At 46.0% G+C, this 22246-nt stretch overlaps 1 protein-coding gene across 2 annotated transcripts in view; it reads left to right on the top strand.

Moving 5' to 3' along the window:
* The window catches only part of LOC121008919 (katanin interacting protein), a 311559-nt gene that overhangs the window by 231670 nt on the left and 57643 nt on the right, over nt 1–22246 (top strand). For both annotated transcript variants that reach the window (XM_040441686.1, XM_040441685.1), the window contains one exon: nt 11293–11432. In XM_040441686.1, the coding sequence (XP_040297620.1) occupies nt 11293–11432 (140 nt within the window). The remainder of the gene's footprint in view (nt 1–11292; nt 11433–22246) is intronic.

The following is a 22246-nucleotide window of genomic DNA, read 5'->3' as shown; positions in this document are numbered from 1 at the left end:
ACTTTCAGAAATGGGGTCATTTGTGGGGGTTTTCTACTGTCTGGGCATTGTAGAACCCCAGGAAACATGACAGGTGCTCAGAAAGTCAGAGCTGCTTCAAAAAGCGGAAATTCACATTTTTGTACCATAGTTTGTAAACGCTATAGCTTTTACCCAAACCATTTTTTTTTTACCCCAAATTTTTTTTTTATCAAAGACATGTAGAACAATAAATTTAGAGAAAAATTTATATATGGATGTTGTTTTTTTAAAAAAAATTTACAACTGAAAGTGAAAACTGTTAGTTTTTTGCAAAAAAATCGGTTAATTTCGATTAATAACAAAAAAAGTAAAAATGGCAGCAGCAATGAAATACCACCAAATGAAAGCTCTATTAGTGAGAAGAAAGGGAGGTAAAATTCATTATTTGGGTGGTAAGTTGCATGACCGAGCAATAAACCGGGAAAGTAGTGTAGTGCAGAAGTGTAAAAAGTGGCCTGGTCATTAAGGGTGTTTAAGCTAGGGGGGCTGAGGTGGTTAATTATATACAGGTGAAACTCGAAAAATTTGAATATTGTGCAAAGTTCATTTATTTCAGTAATGCAACTTAAAAGGTGAAACTAATATATGAGATAGACTCATTACATGCAAAGCGAGATATTTCTAGCCTTTATTTGTTATAATTTGGATGATTATGGCTTACAGCTTATGAAACCCCAAAGTCACAATTTTGAGGTACTCTTTGCTCAGGGGATATGGATTAATTAGCTGACTAGAGTGCGACACTTGGAGCCTAGAATACTGAACCTTTTCACAAAATTCTAATTTTAAGCTGCATTAATGCAATTTCTTTTAATTTTCATTACTGAAATAAATGGATTTTTCCACGATATTCAAATTTTTAGAGTTTCACCTGTACACCTTCCTCTGATATCACTTAATATGATTAAAAAATTGAACATATATAATACATAAAATAGCACGATATTCACACGAGCACAATTATTATACTTTACAAGAATACGCTGAGGTCGTTCTTCTCATTTAATCCAACTGTTCCCACTACATTACATTTAATAATCCAGCTTCCCTCCGGAGTAGAATTCTCTGTCGATCTCCTCCTCTTCTGGGAGTATTAACACTTTCTATGCCGGCAAACTTCAACACTATGGGATCTCTGTTATGCACCTGATGTGCTCAGTCAGGCGTAGGGAGCAGGGTTGCCAACCTTCCCTTTGAATTTTTCTGGACAACTGAGTCAAAAATCACGGACAACCCCAAATTTTTACAGACATACACCCTGCCCCTTTTTAGAGACCATGCACTCATTCCACGCCGCAAAATGCCCTAAACATTAATGCCTTTGAATCACAAATGCCACAGACTTTAAGGGGATGTCTAGTAGTTAAAAATAAAACATAGCAGCAGCATATGGAAATAAATCCACAATTCTCAGCTGTTACATGTCCGCCGCTCTAGTCTGATAATGCATGTGACGTGCAGACTTTCTGGCATCACTGTTGCGGCCATGTAAACAAAGATTGACTGGGATGTAACTGGCCAGTACAGTGTCAGTGATGTGCTTAATGATGTGCAAGGGTATGACATGTGACCACTGCAGCCAGTCACTGTCCTCAGCATTAGACCACTGACAGGTGACTGGCTGCAGTAGTAACATGCCATATACCGGCAAGTCCCTGTTGCAGTTTGTAAACAAGCAGCGGCAGAAGTAATCAGACCAAATATGCAGAGAATGGCCCTGACCACTAACAAACATACATGAGGATACAGCACAACATACCTCTTACATCCAATGATGTTTCCTCTGATGTAGATGTTCTCTTTCCTCATCTTCTCGTCTCGTCTTTGCAGAGTTTGCACACAGACATCTTGGGTACATATTCATATTTCCATCATCCTCAGTGGGATGGGTTTGGGCTCATTCAGACGACTGTATGTGTTTTGTAGTCTGCAAATTGCAGATCCACAAAACACAGATATCGGCCATGTGCCTTCCACATTTTGCCAGCCCTATGGTAGAAATGCCTATTCTTGTCTGCAATTGTGGACAAGAATAGGACATGCTCTCTCTTTTTTGCGGGTTCACGGAATGGAAGTATGGATGCGGACACATAAATACTGTCATGTGAATGAGCCCTTATCCCTCTACTCCCCCCAATACAGTTCCCGTTGTTTTGCCCAATACCTCCAAATACTATACTGTAGAAATAATAGTGCATAATAGACAGCCCCCTATAGTAACAGTGGTCTCCAAATTATAATATACAGTAATTCTCTCCCAGATTGCCTCCACTAATTATAATGGCCCTTATAGGGTCCCCAGTAGCTTAAATGCCCCGTATTGTGCCCCTAGTAATTGAAATGATCCCCTTTAGTGTCCCTAGTAGCCTAAACGTTCCCCTATAGTGCCCCCAACAGCTTAGCAGTCCACTATAGTGCCCCTCAGCAGTCCCCTATAGTGCCCCCTAGCAGCTTATCAGTCCCTTATAGTGCCCCCCCCCCCACCCCCAGCAGCTTAGCAGTCCCCTATAGTGCCCCCCAGCAGTTTAAACAATCCCTCTGGGATGACTCATACATCTCACTCACCTGTCACAGTCATGCTAGACCAGCACAATCCAGTGAACAGAGTTCGCACCTGGCCACAGTGCTGCACAGTCTGACGTGTTCGACCACGTGGGAAATAAAGCTGCGCTTTCATTGGTGGCAGGTGGGTGGTGCTCCTCCTCCTGACCCCGTCCTCCACTTCTGATCTTCTGGCTCAGCACAGACCCAGGCCAGCGACTTTCTTATCTCCTGCACTGCCCAAGTGCGCATGCGCAGTGCAGAACTCGTGAACAGGCAAAGAATAACAGACTGTTTTTTTCTGCCGGACGCTAAGGAAGGCAGAGGAAAACACCCACTTTTTGTGGACTGTCAGTAAATTTACAGACGGTTGGCAACCCTGGTGAGGAGCCTCTGCTTGTCTTTACTGAATTAAAATTTTCCTGACTTTCTCAAATAGACACCTAATTGTCTTTCCTATATAAAGGTGGTCACGAGGACAACTAGAACATACACTACATATTTAGTGCGGCAATTGATGAAATGTTGCACTTTATGCTCTATACCTCCTATCGTCAACAACCGCGTCTGCATATTGTACTTACAGAAGGAACAAGAGCCGCACTTATAATTGGAATGGATGACATAAGACAGTCTTTTTTAATACAGAAGTCACTTCTGACTAGTTTGTTTCTAATGGTAACATTCCTCCTGAACGCTACTTGGGTTACTGTAGGTTCTGGTAGACTGAGAGTTGTGGATAGAAGGCATGTCCCACAGTCTGTGGCTCTCCATAATTCATTTGCAGCACTTTCAGAGTGCAAGAGCAACATGGAGGATGGCTCAAGCACAGTGGGTGAAAAACAATCATCTCCCATGCCTAAAGTATGTAAGACTGCAGCCAAAGACAAAAAGGAGAAGGTGAGGATTGATAGTAAGCAGCTGTTGGTGGGCGATTCCATCATAAGAGGTGTGAAGTTTGAGGAGAATGGTGTTGTTAGATGTCTCCCTGGTGCTACCGCTAGCAGGGATAGACGACGGATCCTTAATATTGTTAGGCAAGCAAAGCAGGAAAGGGAAGTGGATGTTATTCTCCATCTTGGGACAAACGATCTGGCTTGCAATGAGGTTTCAAAGGTGAAAGAAGCTTCCCCCCGCAACAATGCCAGAAGAGGCCAGTAGCACAAAGGTTAAGAAATGACAAGCTCAGAGTCTTGTCTACAAATGCTCGCAGTCTAGGGAATAAGATCAATGAACTTGAGGCTATAATGGCATCTGAGAATATAGATGTAGTGGCTGTTACTGAGACGTGGTTCAAGGGGAGTAATGACTGGGATATATCAATACCAGGGTTCTCTCTATACAGGAAAGACAGAGAAGGCAAGAAGGGGGGAGGGGTGGCCCTGTATGTGAAAGATAACATAAAATCTAATTTGATACAAGTTAGCAAGAACAATTTAGAGTCAGTTTGGGTTACCGTGCAGCTTGATAATCATAAGGTAACTCGTGTAGGTGTGATATATAGACCACCTAGCCAAGTCAAAGAATTAGATGATCTACTAGTTGAGGAAATAGCTAAAATGACATTGAAGGGGGAAGTTATCATTATGGGAGACTTCAATCTTCCAGATGTAAACTGGAAAACCAAAATAGCTAGTTCTGCCAGGAGTACAGATATTCTAAATTCCCTACTGGGATTATCTCTACAGCAAGTAGTGGAGGAGCCAACCCGGAAGGAGGCCATTTTAGATTTAGTATTCACAAATGGGAATTTGGTATCTGATATTACTGTAGGGGAAAGCTTGGGATCTAGTGATCACCAGTCAGTGTGGTTTACTATAAGTACATTGACTGAGTCACACCACACAAAAACAAAAGTTTTAGATTTTAGAAAAACAGACTTTTCTAAAATTTGATTAGTGGTATACAAGTCCCTATCAGACTGGAACAGTTTCATTGGAGTCCAGGAGAAATGTGACTACTTAAAAGTTGCACTATTGAAGGCAACAGAAAATTGCATTAGGCTTGTCAGTAAAAGCAAAAAAAGGAAGAGACCACTGTGGTACTCAGCAGAAGTAGCCAAAATCATTAAAAACAAAAAGATAGCATTTAGGAATTATAAAAAAAAAAAAAAAAAACGGGGAAATTTATAAGATTAGGCAGAGAGAGGCCAAAGTAGTTATAAGAGCTTCCAAAGCACAGGCAGAAGAGAAATTAGCTCAGTCAGGGAAAAAAGGCGAGAAGGCATTCTTCAGATACATAAATGAAAAAAAGAAACTAAAACAAGGAATTGCCAAATTAAAAAAAAAGAAGGAAGGTATATGGAAGAAGATAAAGAACTAGCTGACTGCCTCAATGAATATTTCTGTTCAGTTTTTACAAAGGAAAATGAAGGAGAAGGACCTCAGTTAGGAAAGAAGACTAATGAATCTTTTGATGCATGTGTCTTTACAGAGGAAGAGGTTCTAAGTCAGCTGTCTAAAATTAATACAAATAAGTCACAGGGGCCTGATGGGATACACCCAAAGCTATTAAAAGAGCTCAGCGGTGAACTAGCAAAACCATTAACAGATTTATTTAACCAATCACTGGCAACAGGAGTCGTCCCAGAAGATTGGAAATTAGCAAATGTTTTGCCCATTCACAAAAAAGGTAGTAGGGAGGAATCGGGCAACTATAGGCCAGTAAGCCTGACATCAATAGTGGGGAAATTAATGGAAACCATACTTAAGGAGAGGATTTTGGAACATCTAAAATCCCATGGATTGAAAGATGAAAAACAGCATGGGTTTACTTCAGGGAGATCATGTCAAACTAATCTTATTGATTTTTTTGATTGGGTGACTAAAATAATAGATGGAGGAGGTGCAGTAGACATCGCTTATCTAGACTTTAGTAAGGCTTTTGATATTGTCCCACATAGAAAACTTATCAATAAAGTGCAGTCTTTGGGCTTGGACTCCCATATTGTTGAATGGATTAGACAGTGGCTGAGGGACAGACAACAGAGGGTTGTAGTCAATGGAGTATATTCAGACCATGGTCTTGTTACCAGTGGGGTACCTCAGGGATCTGTTCTGGGACCCATATTGTTAAATATATTTTGCAGAAGGCCTCGATGGTAAGGTGTGTCTTTTTTCTGATGACACAAAGATTTGTAACAGGGTTGATGTTCCTGGAGGGATACACCAAATGGAAAAGGACTTAGGAAAACTAGAGGAATGGTCAAAAATATGGCAACTAAAATTTAATGTTGATAAGTGCAAGATAATGCACCTGGGACGTAAAAACCCAAAAGCAGAATATAAAATCAGTGATACAGTCCTAACCACAGTATCTGAGGAAAGGGATTTAGGGGTCATTATTTCAGAAGACTTAAAGGTAGGCAGACAATGTCATAGAGCAGCAGGAAATGCTAGCAGAATGCTTGGGTGTATAGGGAGAGGAATTACCAGTAGAAAGAGGGAGGTGCTCATGCCGCTCTACAGAGCACTAGTGAGACCTCATTTGGAGTATTGTGCTCAGTACTGGAGACCATATCTCCAGAAGGATATGGATACTTTGGAGAGAGTTCAGAGAAGAGCTACTAAACTAGTACATGGATTGCAGGATAAAACGTACCAGGAAAGATTAAAGGACCTTAACATGTATAGCTTGGAAGAAAGACGAGACAGAGGGGATATGATAGAAACTTTTAAATACATAAAGGGAATCAACAAGGTAAAAGAGGAGAGAATATTTAAAAGAAGAAAAACTGCTACAAGAGGACATAGTTTTAAATTAGAGGGGCAAAGGTTTAAAAGTAATATCAGGAAGTATTACTTTACTGAGAGAGTAGTGGATGCATGGAATAGCCTTCCTGGCAGAAGTGGTAGCTGCAAATACAGTGGAGGATTTAAGCATGCATGGGATAGGCATAAGGCCATCCTTCATATAAGATAGGGGCCAAGGCTATTCATAGTATTCAGATATTGGGCAGACTAGATGGGCCAAATGGTTCTTATCTGCCAACACATTCTATGTTTCTTTCAAGGGATTTTGAGCAGTGAATTTCTAGAGCCGCATTATGCTTCAATATGTTCCAGTTTTTAAATAAGCTTTGCGTATAATGTCCGCTGCAGGGCTTTATTTAAAAGAAAACACAAACCTATAGTTTTTTTCCTTTGACCAAAAAGTAGATCTCTGTTTATTTTACTGGCCCTGTCTATAGCTTTATCCAGTTCTTTACTAAGGTACCCTCTTGCCCTCTTTGCAATAACCATACTTTCAGTTCTTGAGCTTGATCTAAAAAAATCAGGGACTGCAGATTTTACATTTGGGCGTGAAAGCTTTTAGATTGTGCAATAGTGAGTTGTGGCATTGGGTTAAGTAGCCTTATTACATGACCGTCTTCCACAGAAACCAGGACATCTAGAAATTCAATACCCTATCCCAAACTTCCATGTAAATTTTATATTCATCTCATTACCTTTGTTTTGATAGTCCAGGACAGGGGCGATGGGCAATGCACCTTTCCGGGGAAACTCCCGCTCGGCTGATTGCCTTTTACTAGCCAGGGGCCAGCAGATCCCGGTCTTCAGCAGCCCCCTCCAGTACACATCGCTGGCCGTCGACCCTCCTGCTCTCAGTCATTATCATACACTGTGCCTGATAATAAAAGCAGAGGCGAGCATTATGTGTTACCGCCTGTAATACACATTACAGGCACTGACCCCGCTGTGCTCAGTGTGCTGTCATTATCATACAATGTGTATGGTAATGACTGCTCTGGCGTGTGACGTGTGAGAGCCTCAGCCGAACAAATCACACAGTGCGCTGACAGAGCTGCAGCCTCTACCAATAAGACAGAAATCTAGCTCGGAGCCTATAGCTGTCCATGTGATGTGTGCCAGCCATGACAGCCTTCCCTCCCGACTTGATTTCCTGTTCTCCAGACATGGAGACATTGCCCTTCCAGCTGTTATCAGGTATGCTGACACTACCTCCTGCTACTTCAACAGTCAGTCCCCCAGCCTGGTCCCTCTGTGTGCCATGTCCTTACCATCTGTATTGCAGGACTACCACTAGTAATAGATACAGTGACTTGCAAAAGTAATTCCCCCCCTGACTTTTTTCGTATTTTTGTTGCATTACAGCCTTAAGTTCAATGTTTTGTTAATCTGAATTTTATGTGATTGGATCAGAACACAATAGTCCAAGTTGGTGAAGTGAAATGAGAAAAATATATAAATAAAACTATTGTTTAGAAATAGAAAACAGAAAATTGGCATGTGCGTATGTATTCACCCCCTTTGTTAGGAAGCCATAAAAAGCCATGGTGCATCCAATTACCTTAAGAAGTCACATAATTAGTGAAATGAGTCCAACTGTGTGCAATCTAAGTGTCCCATGATCTGTCATTACATATGCACACCTTTTATGAAAGGCCCTAAAGGCTGCAACACCTAAGCAAAACACTGCCATGAAGACCAAGGAACTCTCCAAACAAGTAAGGGACAATGTTGTTGAGAAGTACAAATCAGGGTTAGGGTTATAAAAAAAAAATATCCAAATCTTTGATGATCCAAGGAGCACCATCATAACTATCAATAACTAAATGGAAAGAACATGGCACAACAGCAAACTTGCCAAGAGACAGCCGCCCACCAAAACTCATGGAGCGGGAAAGGAGGGGATTAATCAGAGAGGCAGCACAGAGACCTAAGTAACCCTGGAGGAGCTGCAGAGTTTCCACAGCAGAGCCTGGAGTATCTGTACATATGATAACAATAAGCCGTACGCTCCATAGAGTTGGGGCTTTATGGCAGTGGCCAGAAGAAAGCCATTAGTTTCAGCTAAAAACTAAAAGGCACATTGTGAATTTGCGAAAAGGCATGTGGGAGACTCCCAAAATGTATGGAGAAAGGTGCTCTGGTCTGATGGAACTAAAATTGAACTTTTCGGCCATCAAAGAAAATGCCATGTCTGGCTCAAACCCAACACACTACATCACCCAAAGAATACCATCTCCACAGTGAAACATGGTGGTGGCAGCATCATGCTGTGGGGATGTTTTTCAGCAGTCGGGACTGGGAAACTGGTCAGAGTTGAGGGAAAGATGGATGTTGCTAAATACAGGGATATTCTTGAGTAAAACCTGTACCACTCTGTGTGTGATTTGAGGCTAGGACGGAGGTTCACCTTCCAGCAGGACAATTGCCCTAAACACACTGCTAAAGCAACACTTGAGTGGTTTAAGGGGAAACATGTAAATGTGTTGGAATGGCCTAGTCAAAGCCCAAATCTCAATCCAATAGAAAATCTTTGGTCAGACTTAGATTGCTGTTAACATGTGCAAACCATCCAACTTGAAGATGCTGGAGCAGTTTTTCAAGGAGGAATGGGCAAAAATCCCAGGGGTAAGATGTGGCAAGCTCATAGAGACTTATCCAAAGCGACCTTGATCTGTGATTGCCGCAAAAGGTGGCTCTAAAGTATTGACTTTAGGGGGGATAGTTATGCAGATTAACTTTTTCTGTTATTTTGTCCTATTTGTTGTTTGCTTCACAATAAAAAAAAAAAACATCTGTGGGCATATTCTGTAAATTAAATCATGCAAATCCTCAAACAATACATGTTAATTCCAGGTTGTGAGGCACCAAAATACGAATAAAGTCAAGGAGGGAGTGAATACTTTTGCAATATATATATATATATATATATATATAACACACACACACATATGTATAGATATGTACTGCAGTGTATCTATCTATTGGGGTAGTCCAGCAGTGTGTGTGTATGGACATAAACATGTACCGTATGTTTCGCCCTATAAGACGCACCGGCTCATAAGACGCACCTAGGTTTTAGAGGAGGACAATAAGAAAAAAAATATTTTCCATTACACATCAGATCAGACTCTAACAGGGAGATCTGTGGATGACACTATTATGGAGGGGGAAATGGGGATGACACTGTCATGGGGTGGATCTGTGGATGACACATATAGCATAAGATGCTATATACGTATGTGGCATCCACAGATCCCCCCCATAGCAGTGTCATCCACAGATCCCCCTCTCTATAAAAGTGTCATCCACAGGCAGCTAGGACATGTTGAAATCTGAGGGGTTTTCTTAAACCACAGACAGCAAGACTTTTCTTCCCTGTTGCGGTTTTAGGTATTGGGTAAAGTATCGCAGCATTTCTAAGCGTACTTGTGTAAATGTATCGTTGTTATAGCTGCCCCCCCTACTTTTGTCCTGGCCCTAGTGTGCCCCCCCAAAATTTGAAAGCTAGAGACGCCACTGGCTGTTTTTGAAGATAGATACAATCCATTTATCAAGTACATACTGTAAAATGTTTTTGAGGTATAACGATGAAATGTTTATTGTTTGGTCTGGGTCATAAGAACAATTTGATAACTTCCTGGACTATCTAAACAAAGGAAACGAGATGAATAAGAATTTACATCTAAGACTGGAGATAAGAGTATGAATTTCTAGATGTCCTGGCTTCTATGGAAGACGGTCCTGTAATAACAAAGGGCTATAGAAAACCAATGCCACGAGCTCACTATTGCATTATAAAAGCGTTCACCCTCCAAGTGTAAAACCAGCAGTCCCCTATGGCCAGTTCATTAGACTATGCAGACTAAATAGTCAAGATACTGATTTTTTTAGATCAAGATCAAGAATAAAGGTACGGTTATTGCAAAGAGGGTACTATAGGAAAGAACTGGATAAAGCTAAGACAGGGCCAGTAAAATAAAACAGGAGATCTACTTTTTGGTTAAAGGAAAAAATAAAGAGAAAACTATAGGTTTGTGTTTTATTTAAATACAGCACTGCAGCGGACCTTATACGCAGAGCTTATTAAAAATCGACATATTGAAGCATGATGCGGCTCTAGAGAAATACTCTGCTCAAAAACCCTTGATAGCGTTCAGGAGGAATGTTTACCATTAGAAACAAACTAAGAGGGACTTCTATATTTTAAAAAAGACTGTCTTGCGTCATCCATTCTAATTACAAGTGCGGCTCTGTACCTTCTGTAAGTACATTATGCAGACGCGGTTGTTCATGATAGGAGGTATAGAGCATAAGAGGTGCAACCATTTTCACACAATATGTGTACTGTAAGTTCTAGTTGTCCTTGTGGCCACCTTTAGATAGGAAAGACAATTAGGTGCCTTTTTGACAAAGTCGGGGAACATTTCAATTCAGTAAAGACAAGCAGAGGCTCCCCACACCTGACTGAGCGCATCAGGTGCATAGCAGAGATCCATAGTGTTGAAGTTTTCCGGCATAGAAAGTGTTAATACTCCCAGAAGAGGAGGAGATCGACAGAGAATTCTACTCCAGAGGGAAGCTGGATTATTAAAGGTAATGCAGTGGGAACAGTAGGATTAAATGAGAAGAACGACCTCAGCGTATTCTTGTAAGGTATAATAATTGTGCTCGTGTGAATATCGTGCTATTTTTATGTATTATATATGTTCACTTTTTAATGAATGAAGTGATGTCAGAGGAAGGTGTATATAATTAAGACCCCACCCAGCTTCATATGTGGAGGCCTGTGGAAGCGCAGTCAGTGGGGAAACGGCCGTCGCCTCATTTTGGCATCTTGCACTTCAAAGCTTATGTATTTTATGGATTTATGAATAAAGAAAGGATTTTATGTTGAGTACCGTATTGTTTCATCTTTTGAAGATTCTTCTTTCATATGTAGCTGCACAAATTCTGCTGTGTTTCTTTAACTGTTTGTTAGATATTGCTGCATTTCCAGAAAGTATCAATGTTCTAGAAGATGTGTGTGGAGACGTGAGAACACCGGACAAACTCATTGACAATGTGAATGACACCAGTGATGGTAGGCACGCATGGCTCTCTCCAATGCTCCCTGGTTTGGTAAGTTACATCCAATGTAAGGAGGCATTATGTTTAGCTCAAAGCATTGGTGTTACTAAAATCCGTCTCTATTAACCCCTTTAAGGAAACCTCTCACCATGAAAATGCATTGTAAGCAGGATTGTTATAAAGCAGGAGGAGCTGAGCAGATTGATATATAGTTTTATGGAGAAAGATTTATTATAAACTTGTCTCTTATATATATAAAAATGAGTGTCACGACCATGGTTAGGGTCGTGACTCTCTTTGGTCGCATGCAGTTGTCAGCGGTTTGTTCTATGTTGTCAACCACAGGTGAGGGCTCTGGGTTTGTCGCCTTACGTGTGGTTGCCGTTGGCAACATATGGTTGTTGGCAGTGTAGCAGCTGGAGCTGGTGGCTAGCGGCTCACTGTCACGGCATGCGGTTGCCTCTTGCAAACGTGTGATTTTAAGTGTTCACTTTCTATGTTTGGTGTTAGGGAGTTTGTTCTGTGTACACTTCTCCTTAAGTGACACTTACCTTCTCTGGTGATGAAAGGGTTAACTCCTTTTCTGGTGTGTGGGTGTGGCTGCTTGGGCTATTTAGCTCCTGCTGGATGCCAGAAGTCTGAGGGGTGCTCCTGCCATGTATGCTGGAGTCATCCTCCTGGTATCCTTATACCAATCTTACAGTGAGGGCCACCCTTGTGGTCATAAAAGTTATGCATGATGTTAAGTTGATGTTGTTATCCTTTCTATGTTTATTACAGCTATGGATGTCCTGGTTACCTGTGTGTTTTGTGGTGTGCTGTGTCCTTAGTGTTTGTGTGGACAGCAGTACTGGTGCATGGGTTCCAGTCAGCGAAGCTGTGGCAGGTAGGTTTGGAACTGGTGTAGTTCACCTGCCATATCCATATGTCTGTATATGTTTCCCCTTTCCTTGCAGCTTGGCCAGTGAGACTCCTGTTCCTCAGTGTCTATTTTTCCTGAGGGATAGTAGGACCCTAGGTTCAGAGTATGAGCCCTCCTACCATCTGGGTTAGCTCATACAGTTAGGAGTCAGGGTCAGTATTAGGACGCGATAGGAGGTGACCTGCTCCCTGATCCTGTGGTCCTGACCTAGCAGCTACCCTATTCCATAACATCGCATGGATGAGGGTTTCCCTCACTCTTATCCGTGACAATGAGTTTGTCTGTCTGTGCGTCTGCCTGTCTGTCTGTTCTTTATGCTTGATCAAACGACTGGACCGATCTTCACCAAATTTGGCACACAGTACATCTCAGGTCTCTAGGACGTACCGTTCCTGAGATATTCCCATAAATGACCTGCATTAGCCAACAGAAGCCTGCAATTCTTTCACTCATATCCCAACTGCCATACACACGGTCACATGTCTCTTAAAAGCCAGTAGAAGCTCGCAGGCCCTTAGTATCCACATACACAACAGTTTTACTCCAGGTTTCCATAACAACCCAGCCATTTTTTTCACTGCTGTAGGTCAGCTTTAGGCTAGGGCTACACAACGACATGTGTCGCGCGACATTAAGTCACACGCCACATAGGGCACAACTACATTGCTACATGTGTTTGCGCGACATTGATGTCGCACAACATTTTTTATAATGATAGTCTATGGCAGGGGTACTCAACTAGTTTTATTAAAGGTCCACATACCAGGGTCTGCAGTCAGTGAAGGTCCGAGCTGAACGCCAACAGTAAAGATGCCATGCGATCATGTGATACATGCGCGTGGGGCGCTCTGACGTTATAGTGGAGCGCCCCGGGTAGTCCAGAATTAGTAATGGCCACATTAGTGCCCCCAGTAAGAGTATTGCCCCCATTAGTGCCCCCCCTCTCTGCTTTTGCAAAAAAAATAAAAATATTTGCATTCACCTGGCTGCGGTGAACATTCGCTGCTGACTACACGCTCAGGACCGGTGCTCCAACGTGATGGCGTCTTGTAGGTCCTGTCCTGAGCTTCTAGTCAGCAGGGAGTGTTCTCCACAGCGTGAGCAAATGGAGGTGGAGGTACCGTAATACAGTGTTTCCCAACCAGTGTGCCTCCAGCTGTTGCAAAACTACAACTCCCAGCATGCCCGCACAGCCAAAGGCTGTCCAGGCATTCTGGGAGTTGTAGTTTTGCAACAGCTGGAGGCACAATGGTTGGGAAACACTGCCGTAATATATATATTTTTTTACTAGCACAAGTAGCGGTGGAGGTAAAGGCTGTACTAATGGGCGTTCCATGATGGAAGCGCTCATTAGTAAGGGTACTTTCACACTTGCAGCAGGACGGATCCGACAGGCTGCTCACCCTGTCAGATCCATCTTGCCACTACTTCGCCGTGCCGCTGCTCTGTGCCCATCGACTATAATGGGGATGGGGGCAGAGTTACGGCGCAGCACGGTGAGATGCTGCCAGACTAAAAGTACTACATGTCCGACTTTTTCGTCTGGCGGCCCCCTCAGTATAATAAACATTGGTGGCGCAGTGCGCCCCCCCTCAAAATAATAAACATTGGTGGCGCAGTGCGCCCCCCCCTCAAAATAATAAACATTGGTGGCGCAGTGCGCCCCCCTCAAAATAATAAACATTGGTGGCGCAGTGCGCCCCCCTCAAAATAATAAACATTGGTGGCGCAGTGCGCCCCCCCTCAAAATAATAAACATTGGTGGCGCACTGCGCCCCCCTCAAATAATAAAACATTAGTGGCGCAGTGCGCCCCCCCATCACCCCAGTATAATAAACATTGGTGGCGCAGTGCGCCCCCCCTCAATATAATAAACATTGTGGCGCAGTGTGCCCCCCAATATAATTAACATTGTGGCGCAGTGTGCCCCCAATATAATAAACATTGGTGGCGCAGTGTGACCCCCCAATATAATAAACATTGGTGGCGCAGTGCGCCCCCCTCAATATAATAAACATTGGTGGCGCAGTGTGCCCCCCAACATAATAAACCTTGGTGGCGCAGTGTGCCCCCCAACATAATAAACATTGTGGCGCAGTGTGCCCCCCAATATAATAAACATTGGTGGCGCAGTGTGCCCCCCAACATAATAAACATTGGTGGCGCAGTGTGCCCCCCAATATAATAAACATTGGTGGCGCAGTGTGCCCCCCCAATATAATAAACATTGGTGGCGCAGTGCGCCCCCCTCAATATAATAAACATTGGTGGCGCAGTGTGCCCCCCAACATAATAAACATTGGTGGCGCAGTGTGCCCCCCAATATAATAAACATTGGTGGCGCAGTGTGCCCCCCAATATAATAAACATTGGTGGCGCAGTGTGCCCCCCAACATAATAAACATTGGTGGCGCAGTGCGCCCCCCTCAAAATAATAAACATTGGTGGCGCAGTGCGCCCCCCAATATAATAAACATTGGTGGCGCAGTGGGCAGTGCCAATGAGGGTTAAAAATAATTTACTCACCTCCTCCAGTTGATCGATTAGCTGCCGGTCTCCAGTTCTTACTTCTTTCTTCAGGACCTGTGGTGACATCACTGAGCTCATCACATGATCCTTCACCATGGTAATGGGCCATGTGATGAGCTCAGTGACGTCACCACAGGTCCTGAAGAAAGAAGTAAGAACAGGAGACCGGCAGTTAAGCGATCAACTGGAGGGAGGTGAGTTAATTTTCTTTTATTATTTTTAACCCTCATTGGCACTTCCCACTGAGCCACCAATGTTTCTTATAATGGGGAAGGGGGGGGGAGGGGGGGGGGCGCACTGCGCACCAATGTTTCTTATACTAGGGGGGGGGGGGGCGCACTGCGCCCCCAATGTTTCTTATACTGGGGTGTTGGGGGGGGGGCGCACTGCGCACCAATGTTTCTTATACTAGGGGGGGGGGGCGCACTGCGCCACCAATGTTTCTTATACTGGGGTGTTGGGGGGGGGGGCGCACTGCGCACCAATGTTTCTTATACTAGGGGGGGGGGCGCACTGCGCCACCAATGTTTCTTATACTGGGGTTTGGGGGGGGGGGGGCGCACTGTGCCACCAACGTTTCTTATACAAATACAGGAGGCGGGTGCTGGAATCAAATAGCCGGCACCCGACCTTTGTGACAGGGGGCTGCGATCAGCTACAATTAACCCCTCAGGTACCGCACCTGAAGGGTTAACTCAACTGCAGCTGATCGCAGCTCCCTGTCACAGAGGTCGGGTGCCGGCTATTTGATTCCAGCACCCGCCTCCTGTATTTGTATTACAGGTCGGTTTTCATCATTGGTGGCGCAGTGACCACAGCCCCTCCCCTCCTCCTCCTGCCTCTTCTTATTGGCAGCGGCGGGGACAGCAGCAGCACAGGGGGGAGGGAGAGACTCCTCCTGTGCCCGCCGCTGTATTGAGCAGAGCTGCCAGAGTGTGCAGGAGGAGGAGCGCTACATGTGGAGGAAGCCCTGTCTCACTGCGCTGTGGGACAGGTGGAAGTGCGCCGGTAAGCTCCTCCTCCTGCACGGTACAGTGTGCAGGAGAGGAGGAGCGCTCTGAAGGATGGCCGGGGTCCGGACAACTGGCGGCCGCGGTCCGTATTTGGACCGCGGTCCGCCAGTTGAGTACCCCTGGTCTATGGTGTTGCACTGTGACATGCTGCAATGCGACAGAAAAATCCTTCTTGGATGGATTTTTTGCGACTGTCGTGTCGCAGTCGCAGTGCGACACCGTACCAGGGGTACTCAACTGGCGGACCGCGGTCCAAATACGGACCGCGGCCGCCAGTTGTCCGGACCCCGGCCATCCTTCAGAGCGCTCCTCCAATCGATCCGTTTGAACCGGCTCAGCTCAGTCCCAGCACACAGACACTGCTGACAGAGACGCTCAGCTCACCTCACGCTGGCAGCAGGTCAGGAGCCTGAGGGAGGGACTGGGAGGAGTCAGTAATATGATCTTAGAGTGGAAGAGCTGCTTCTGCCAGCCCCTCCCCGCCCACCAACCAATCACCGACCAGAGCTGAGGGGGCGAGGCCAGCACAGCACAGTAGCAGCTCTGACTCGAGTCCTCGGAGTAGTACAGGGTCAGGGAGTCTAAATGAATGGAATGAGTCAAAAGAACCTAAAGATCCGACTCAGTCAGTGACTCATTCCATTCATTGAGTTAAAAGAGCCGTGAGTCGTCAGACTGTAGAACAGGTTACACTGAGGCCGTGAGTCAGACTGTAGAACAGGTTACACTGAGGCTGTGAGTCAGACTGTAGAACAGGTTACACTGAGGCTGTCGGCTCTTGTTGCAGCAGTGATAAGGAGCAGAGAGATAAGAGAAGGGACAGATGACACAGTTCAGCACATAGTTTTCCCTGTGCATTCACATCTCACTTCACTTGGTTGGTTGTACTACTGTCAGTGTCAGACTGTTGTCACTGTGGGGAACAATGCACAACAGACAACAATTCACATTGCACACCACAGTGACAGCTTCCTCCTGTCCGCCTGTCCAACGTCAGCCTCAGCTTCCCTTTACTATAAAAAAATCACTCTTCCTGAGTCCTGACTCACTCAATACTAATCAGAGACGAGTTCAACTTCAGAGAGCTGAAGAGCCGACTCACTGCAGTGTCACTGACTGAGTCAGCAGCTGCGCATGCGCACCGGCACCTAGAGTCTTCAGTTCACTTGCGAGTCAGCTCAGCAGTCTGACTCGCCAAGTGAACCGAAGATCCGATTCTGATCCGAATGAGCTGATTCAAATGAACCGATTCACCTAAAAGATCCGAACTTCCCATCACTATCTCCTGCATACTGTGCCGTGCAGGAGGAGGAGCTTACCGACGCACTTCCTCCTGTCCCAGAGCGCAGTGAGACAGGCCGGCTCCCTCCACATATAGCGCTCCTCCTCCTGCACACTCTGGTACGTGCAAGAGGCGGAGCTTACCGGCGCACTTCCTCCTGTCCCAGAGCGCAGTGAGACAGGCCGGCTCCCTCCACATATAGCGCTCCTCCTCCTGCACACTCTGGTACGTGCAAGAGGCGGAGCTTACCGGCGCACTTCCTCCTGTCCCAGAGCGCAGTGAGACAGGCCGGCTCCCTCCACATATAGCGCTCCTCCTCCTGCACACTCTGGTACGTGCAAGAGGCGGAGCTTACCGGCGCACTTCCTCCTTCCCAGGGGCGCAGTGAGAGACGGCTCCCTCCACATGCAGGCACCAGCGCTTTCTCCCTCAGTGCGCTCACAGGTCCCTCCTCCCCTGCAGCAGCGGCAGCACATAAGGGAGCTTCAAGCTCCAAAGGACACTTACCTGCTGCTGGAGAGGGGAGGGACATCACCACTGCCACCAATGATATAAATGTCACATTTGGGAAGGAAGGGGGGAGTGGAGAGGGCTACAGAGAGGCGGGAACACATCACTGACTCCAGTGTCATGCTCCCATCTCCCCTGGGCCATCTTCTTTAGGTAACCTGATTAAATAAAGTGATTAAGCCCCATCAAACCATGATAGTTTTGTTCCGCATCCAATTCCCATTATTGGGGCATTGGATGCGGACCCCTTAGTTTCAATGGAGCGGAAAAAGATGCAGACAGCACACAGTGTGCTGTCTGCATCTCTTGTGGCCCCATTGTAATTAAGGGGTCCGCATCCAATCCCCCAACAATGGAAATTGGATGCGGAACAAAACTATCATATGTCTGTTCTGTGGCTTGGGTTGCCACCCGGCCAGTAGTTCACCAGCAAGGCTGGTATTTTAGTTCCCTTGCCGGTGCCAGAATTTTCCTGTAAGGACTGTTAGGCTCCTTTCACACTTGCGGCAGGACGGATCCGACAGGCTGTTCACCCTGTCAGATCCGTCCTGCCGCTATTTCGCCGGACTGCCACTCCCCATTGACTATAACGGGAGTGGAGCTACGGCGCAGCATGGCAGTGCACGGCGTGAGGCCGCCAGACGAAAAAGTCGGACATGTAGTACTTTTAGTCTGGCGGCCTCTCACCGTGCTGCGCCGTAGCTCTGCCCCCATCCCCATTATAGTCGATGGGCACAGAGCAGCGGCACGGCGAAGTAGTGGCAAAATGGATCTGACAGGGTGAGCAGCCTGTCGGATCCGTCCTTCTGCAAGTGTGAAAGTACCCTTACTAATGAGCGCTTCCATCATTGAACGCCCATTAGTACAGCCGTTACCTCCACCGCAACTTGTGCTAGTAAAAAAATTAATAAAATTACGGTACCTCCACCTCCATTTGCTCACGCTGTGGAGAGCACTCCCTGCTGACTAGAAGCTCAAGACAGGACCTACAAGACGTCATCACGTTGGAGCACCGGTCCTGAGCTTGCAGTCAGCAGTGAATGTTCACCGCAGCCAGGTGAATGCAAATTTTATTTTATTTTTTTGCAAAAGCAGAGAAGGGGGGCACTAATGGGGGCAATACTCTTACTGGGGGCACTAATGGGGACATTATTCTTACTGGGGGCATTATTCTTACTGGGGCACTAATGTGGCCATTACTAATTCTGGGACTTACCCGGGGCGCTCCACTATAACGTCAGAGCGCCCCACGCGCATGTATCACATGATCGCATGGCATCTTTACTGTTGGCGTTCAGCTCGGACCTTCACCTGACTGCAGACCCAGGTATGTGGACCTTTAATAAAACTAGTTGAGTACCCCTGCCGTAGACTATCATTATAAAAATTGACGCCCAACACATGTCATCCTGTAGTCCTAGCCTTAAAGCGGCAGGGGGCTGTTGAGATCACTGTTAAGGGGGCAGGGGCCACTATTAAAGGGGAAGCTGCTGTGGAGGTCCTTGTTAAGGGGGCGTGCCCCTGAGGAGGTTAGTGTTAAGGGGCAGAATGCTGTAGAGGTCACTGTTAAAGGGGCAGCTGCTGTGGAGGTCACTGTTAAGGGACAGGGGCCACTATTAAAGGGGCAGCTGCTGTGGAGGTCACTGTTAAGTCAGCAGGGTACTGTGAGGTCACTGTTAAGGGAGCGGGGTACTGTGGCAGTCACTGTTAAAGGGATGGGTGCTGTAGAGGTCTCTGTTAAGGGAACAGTGGAGGTCACAGATAAGGGGACTGTTCCCTATGGAGGTCAGTATTAAGGGGCTGGGTGCTGTATAGGTCACTGTTAAGAAGGCGGGCCCCTCAGGAGGTCAATGTCAAGGGAGTGGGGTGCTGTGAAACTCACTGTTAAAGAGGCGGGCTGCTGTGAGGGTCAAAGTTAAGGGGATGGACTGCTGTGGAGGCCCCATTTTAAGGTGGTGGGGCACTGTGGGGGGGCAGTTTTAAGGGGTGAGGGACTGTGGAGTTCACTGTTAAGGTGGCGGGGTACTGTAGAGGTCACTGTTATACTGGGGATACTGTTGATATCTTTTAACGGCACACAGAAACATTAAATGAAATATACCCATGTGAAGCTGGGTCCTTCTGCTAGATAGATATATATATATGAGTTTCTGTCTGTCGGTCTGTTCTTTATGCGCGACTTAACGACTGGACCGATCTGCACCAAATTTGGCACACAGGTACATCAGGTGTCCGGGAATGTTTTAGACCGACATGTTTTAGGACGTACCGTTCCTGAGATGTTCCCAAAAAATGCTAATATGACATCACATAACCTGCATTAGCCAGTAGAAGCCTGCAGGTCTTTCTCCTCATATCCCAACTGCCATGCACATGGTCACATGACCCTTATCAGCCAATAGAAGCTCGCAGGTCCTTCAGTTTCGACATGCACACAGTTCCACACCAGGTTTCCATAACAACCTAGCCATTTTTCTTCACTGCTATAGGTCACCTTTAAAGGGGCAGGTCGCTGTGAATGACACTGTTAAGGGAGCGGAGTGCTGTGGAGGTCAAATTTAAGAGGGCAGACAGCTGTGGAGGTCACAGTTAAGGGGATGGTCTGCTATGGAGGTCAGTGTTAAGGGGCAGGGTGCTGTAGAGGTCACTGTTAAGGGGGTGGGTTATTGTGAAAATCACTGTTAAGGAGATGGGGTAATGTGGAGGTCACCAATAAAGGGGCGGCCGCTGTGGAGGTTACTGTTAAAGGGGTAGGTGCTGTGGAGCTCACTGTTATGGGGCAGCGGACTGTTGCGGTCCCTATTAAAGGGGCAGCCACTGTGGGGGTCTCTTAAGGCAGCGGGGTACTGTGGAGGTCACTGTTAAGGGAGAGGGGTACTGTGGCAGTCACTCTTAAAGGGGCGGGTGCTGTGGTGGTCTCTATTAAAGGGGCAGAGAACAGTGGAGGTCACAGTTAAGGGGACGATCTGCTACTGAAGTCAGTGTTAAGGGGCGGGGTGCTATAGAGGTCACTGTTAAGGGGCAGGGTGTAGGGGGGTCACATTTTAAGGGAATGGAGCTCTGTGGAGGTATGGGGGTGGGTTATTATAGAAATCGCAGTTAACGAGATGGGGTACTGTGGAGGTCACAAAGGCGTGGGTCTCTGTGGAGGTCACTCTTAAAGGGGCGAGTTATTGTGGAAATCACTGTTAAGGAGACAGGGTACTGTGGAGGTCACTAATAAAGGGGTGGCCACTGTGGAGGTCACTGTTAAAGGGGCGTTCACTAGTGGATGTTACTACTAAGGGGGAAGGCCACTGTGTAGGTCACTGTTAAAGGGACGGGCATTGTGGAGGTTACTGTTATTGAGTTAGGGGACTGTGGAGGTCACTATTAAAGGGGCAGCAGCTCTGGAGGTCACTGTTAAGGGAGCAGGTTACTGTGGCAGCCACTGTTAAAGGGGCGTCCACTGTGGAGGTCACTGTTAAAGGTACGGGCGCTGTGGATATTACTGTTAAGGGGGCAGGCCGCTGTGGAGGTCACTGTTAAAGGGACGGGCTGTGTGGAGGTCACTGTTAAGGGGGTGGGCGCATTGTAGATCACTGTTAAAGGGGTGGGATGCTGTGGAGGTCACTATTAAAGGGGCAGTTGCTGTGGGGGGTCACTGTTAAGGGAGCGGGGTACTGTGGCGGTAACTGTTAAAGGGGCGGGAACTGTGGAGGTCTCTGTTAAGGGGGCAGGGAACGATGGAGGTCACAGTTAAGGGTGCGGTCCGCTATGGAGGTTAGTATTAAGGGGTGGGGTGCTGTAGAGGTCACTTTTAAGGGGGTGGTGTGTTGTGAAGGTCACATCTTAAGGGAACAGAGCTCTGTAGAGGTCACTGTTAAAGGGATGGGTTATTGTGAAAATCACTCTTCAGGAGATGGGGTACTGTGGAGATCACTAATAAAGAGGCATCCATTGTGGAGGTCACTGTTACAGGGGCAAGCGCTTTGGATGTTACTGTTAAGGGTGCAGGCTGCTGTAGAGGTCACTGTTAAAGGGGCGGGCACTGTGGAGGTAACTGTTAAGGGGCAGGGGACTGTGGAGGCTACTATTAAAGAGGCAGCTGCTGTCGAAGTCACTGTTAAGGCAGCGGGGAACTCTGGAGGTCATTGTTAAGAGAGCAGGGTACTGTGGAAGCCACTGTTAAAGGGGCCGGGTGCTGTAGAGGTCACTGTGATGGAGAACACTATGGATATCTTTTAACCTCACACACAGACATTAAATAAAATAGATGAAATATACCCATGCAAAGCCGAGTCATCCTGCTAGTAATTTATACATTTAAATTCCTGCTCATTCTGGGCTCTAGAGTCCAGGAGGTGGTCCTATTAGTGATTGACAGCTCTCTCTGTATACACAGTCATAGATGGAAAGATGTTAATCACTGATGGGACCGCCTCCTGGACTGCAAAACCCAGAATGAGTGGGAATTTAAATAAATACATTTCTAGCTTTATTGAAGTATTTCCCATAAAACTATACAGTGGTCCCTCAAGATACAATGGCCTCAGGATACAATATTTTCAACATACAATGGTCTTTTCTGACCCATCATAAGTTGAAACCAGACTCAACATACAATGCC

Source organism: Bufo bufo, chromosome 7, assembly GCF_905171765.1.
Source record: "Bufo bufo chromosome 7, aBufBuf1.1, whole genome shotgun sequence".
NCBI lineage: Eukaryota > Metazoa > Chordata > Amphibia > Anura > Bufonidae > Bufo > Bufo bufo.
This window is presented reverse-complemented; position numbering and strand designations above follow the sequence as displayed.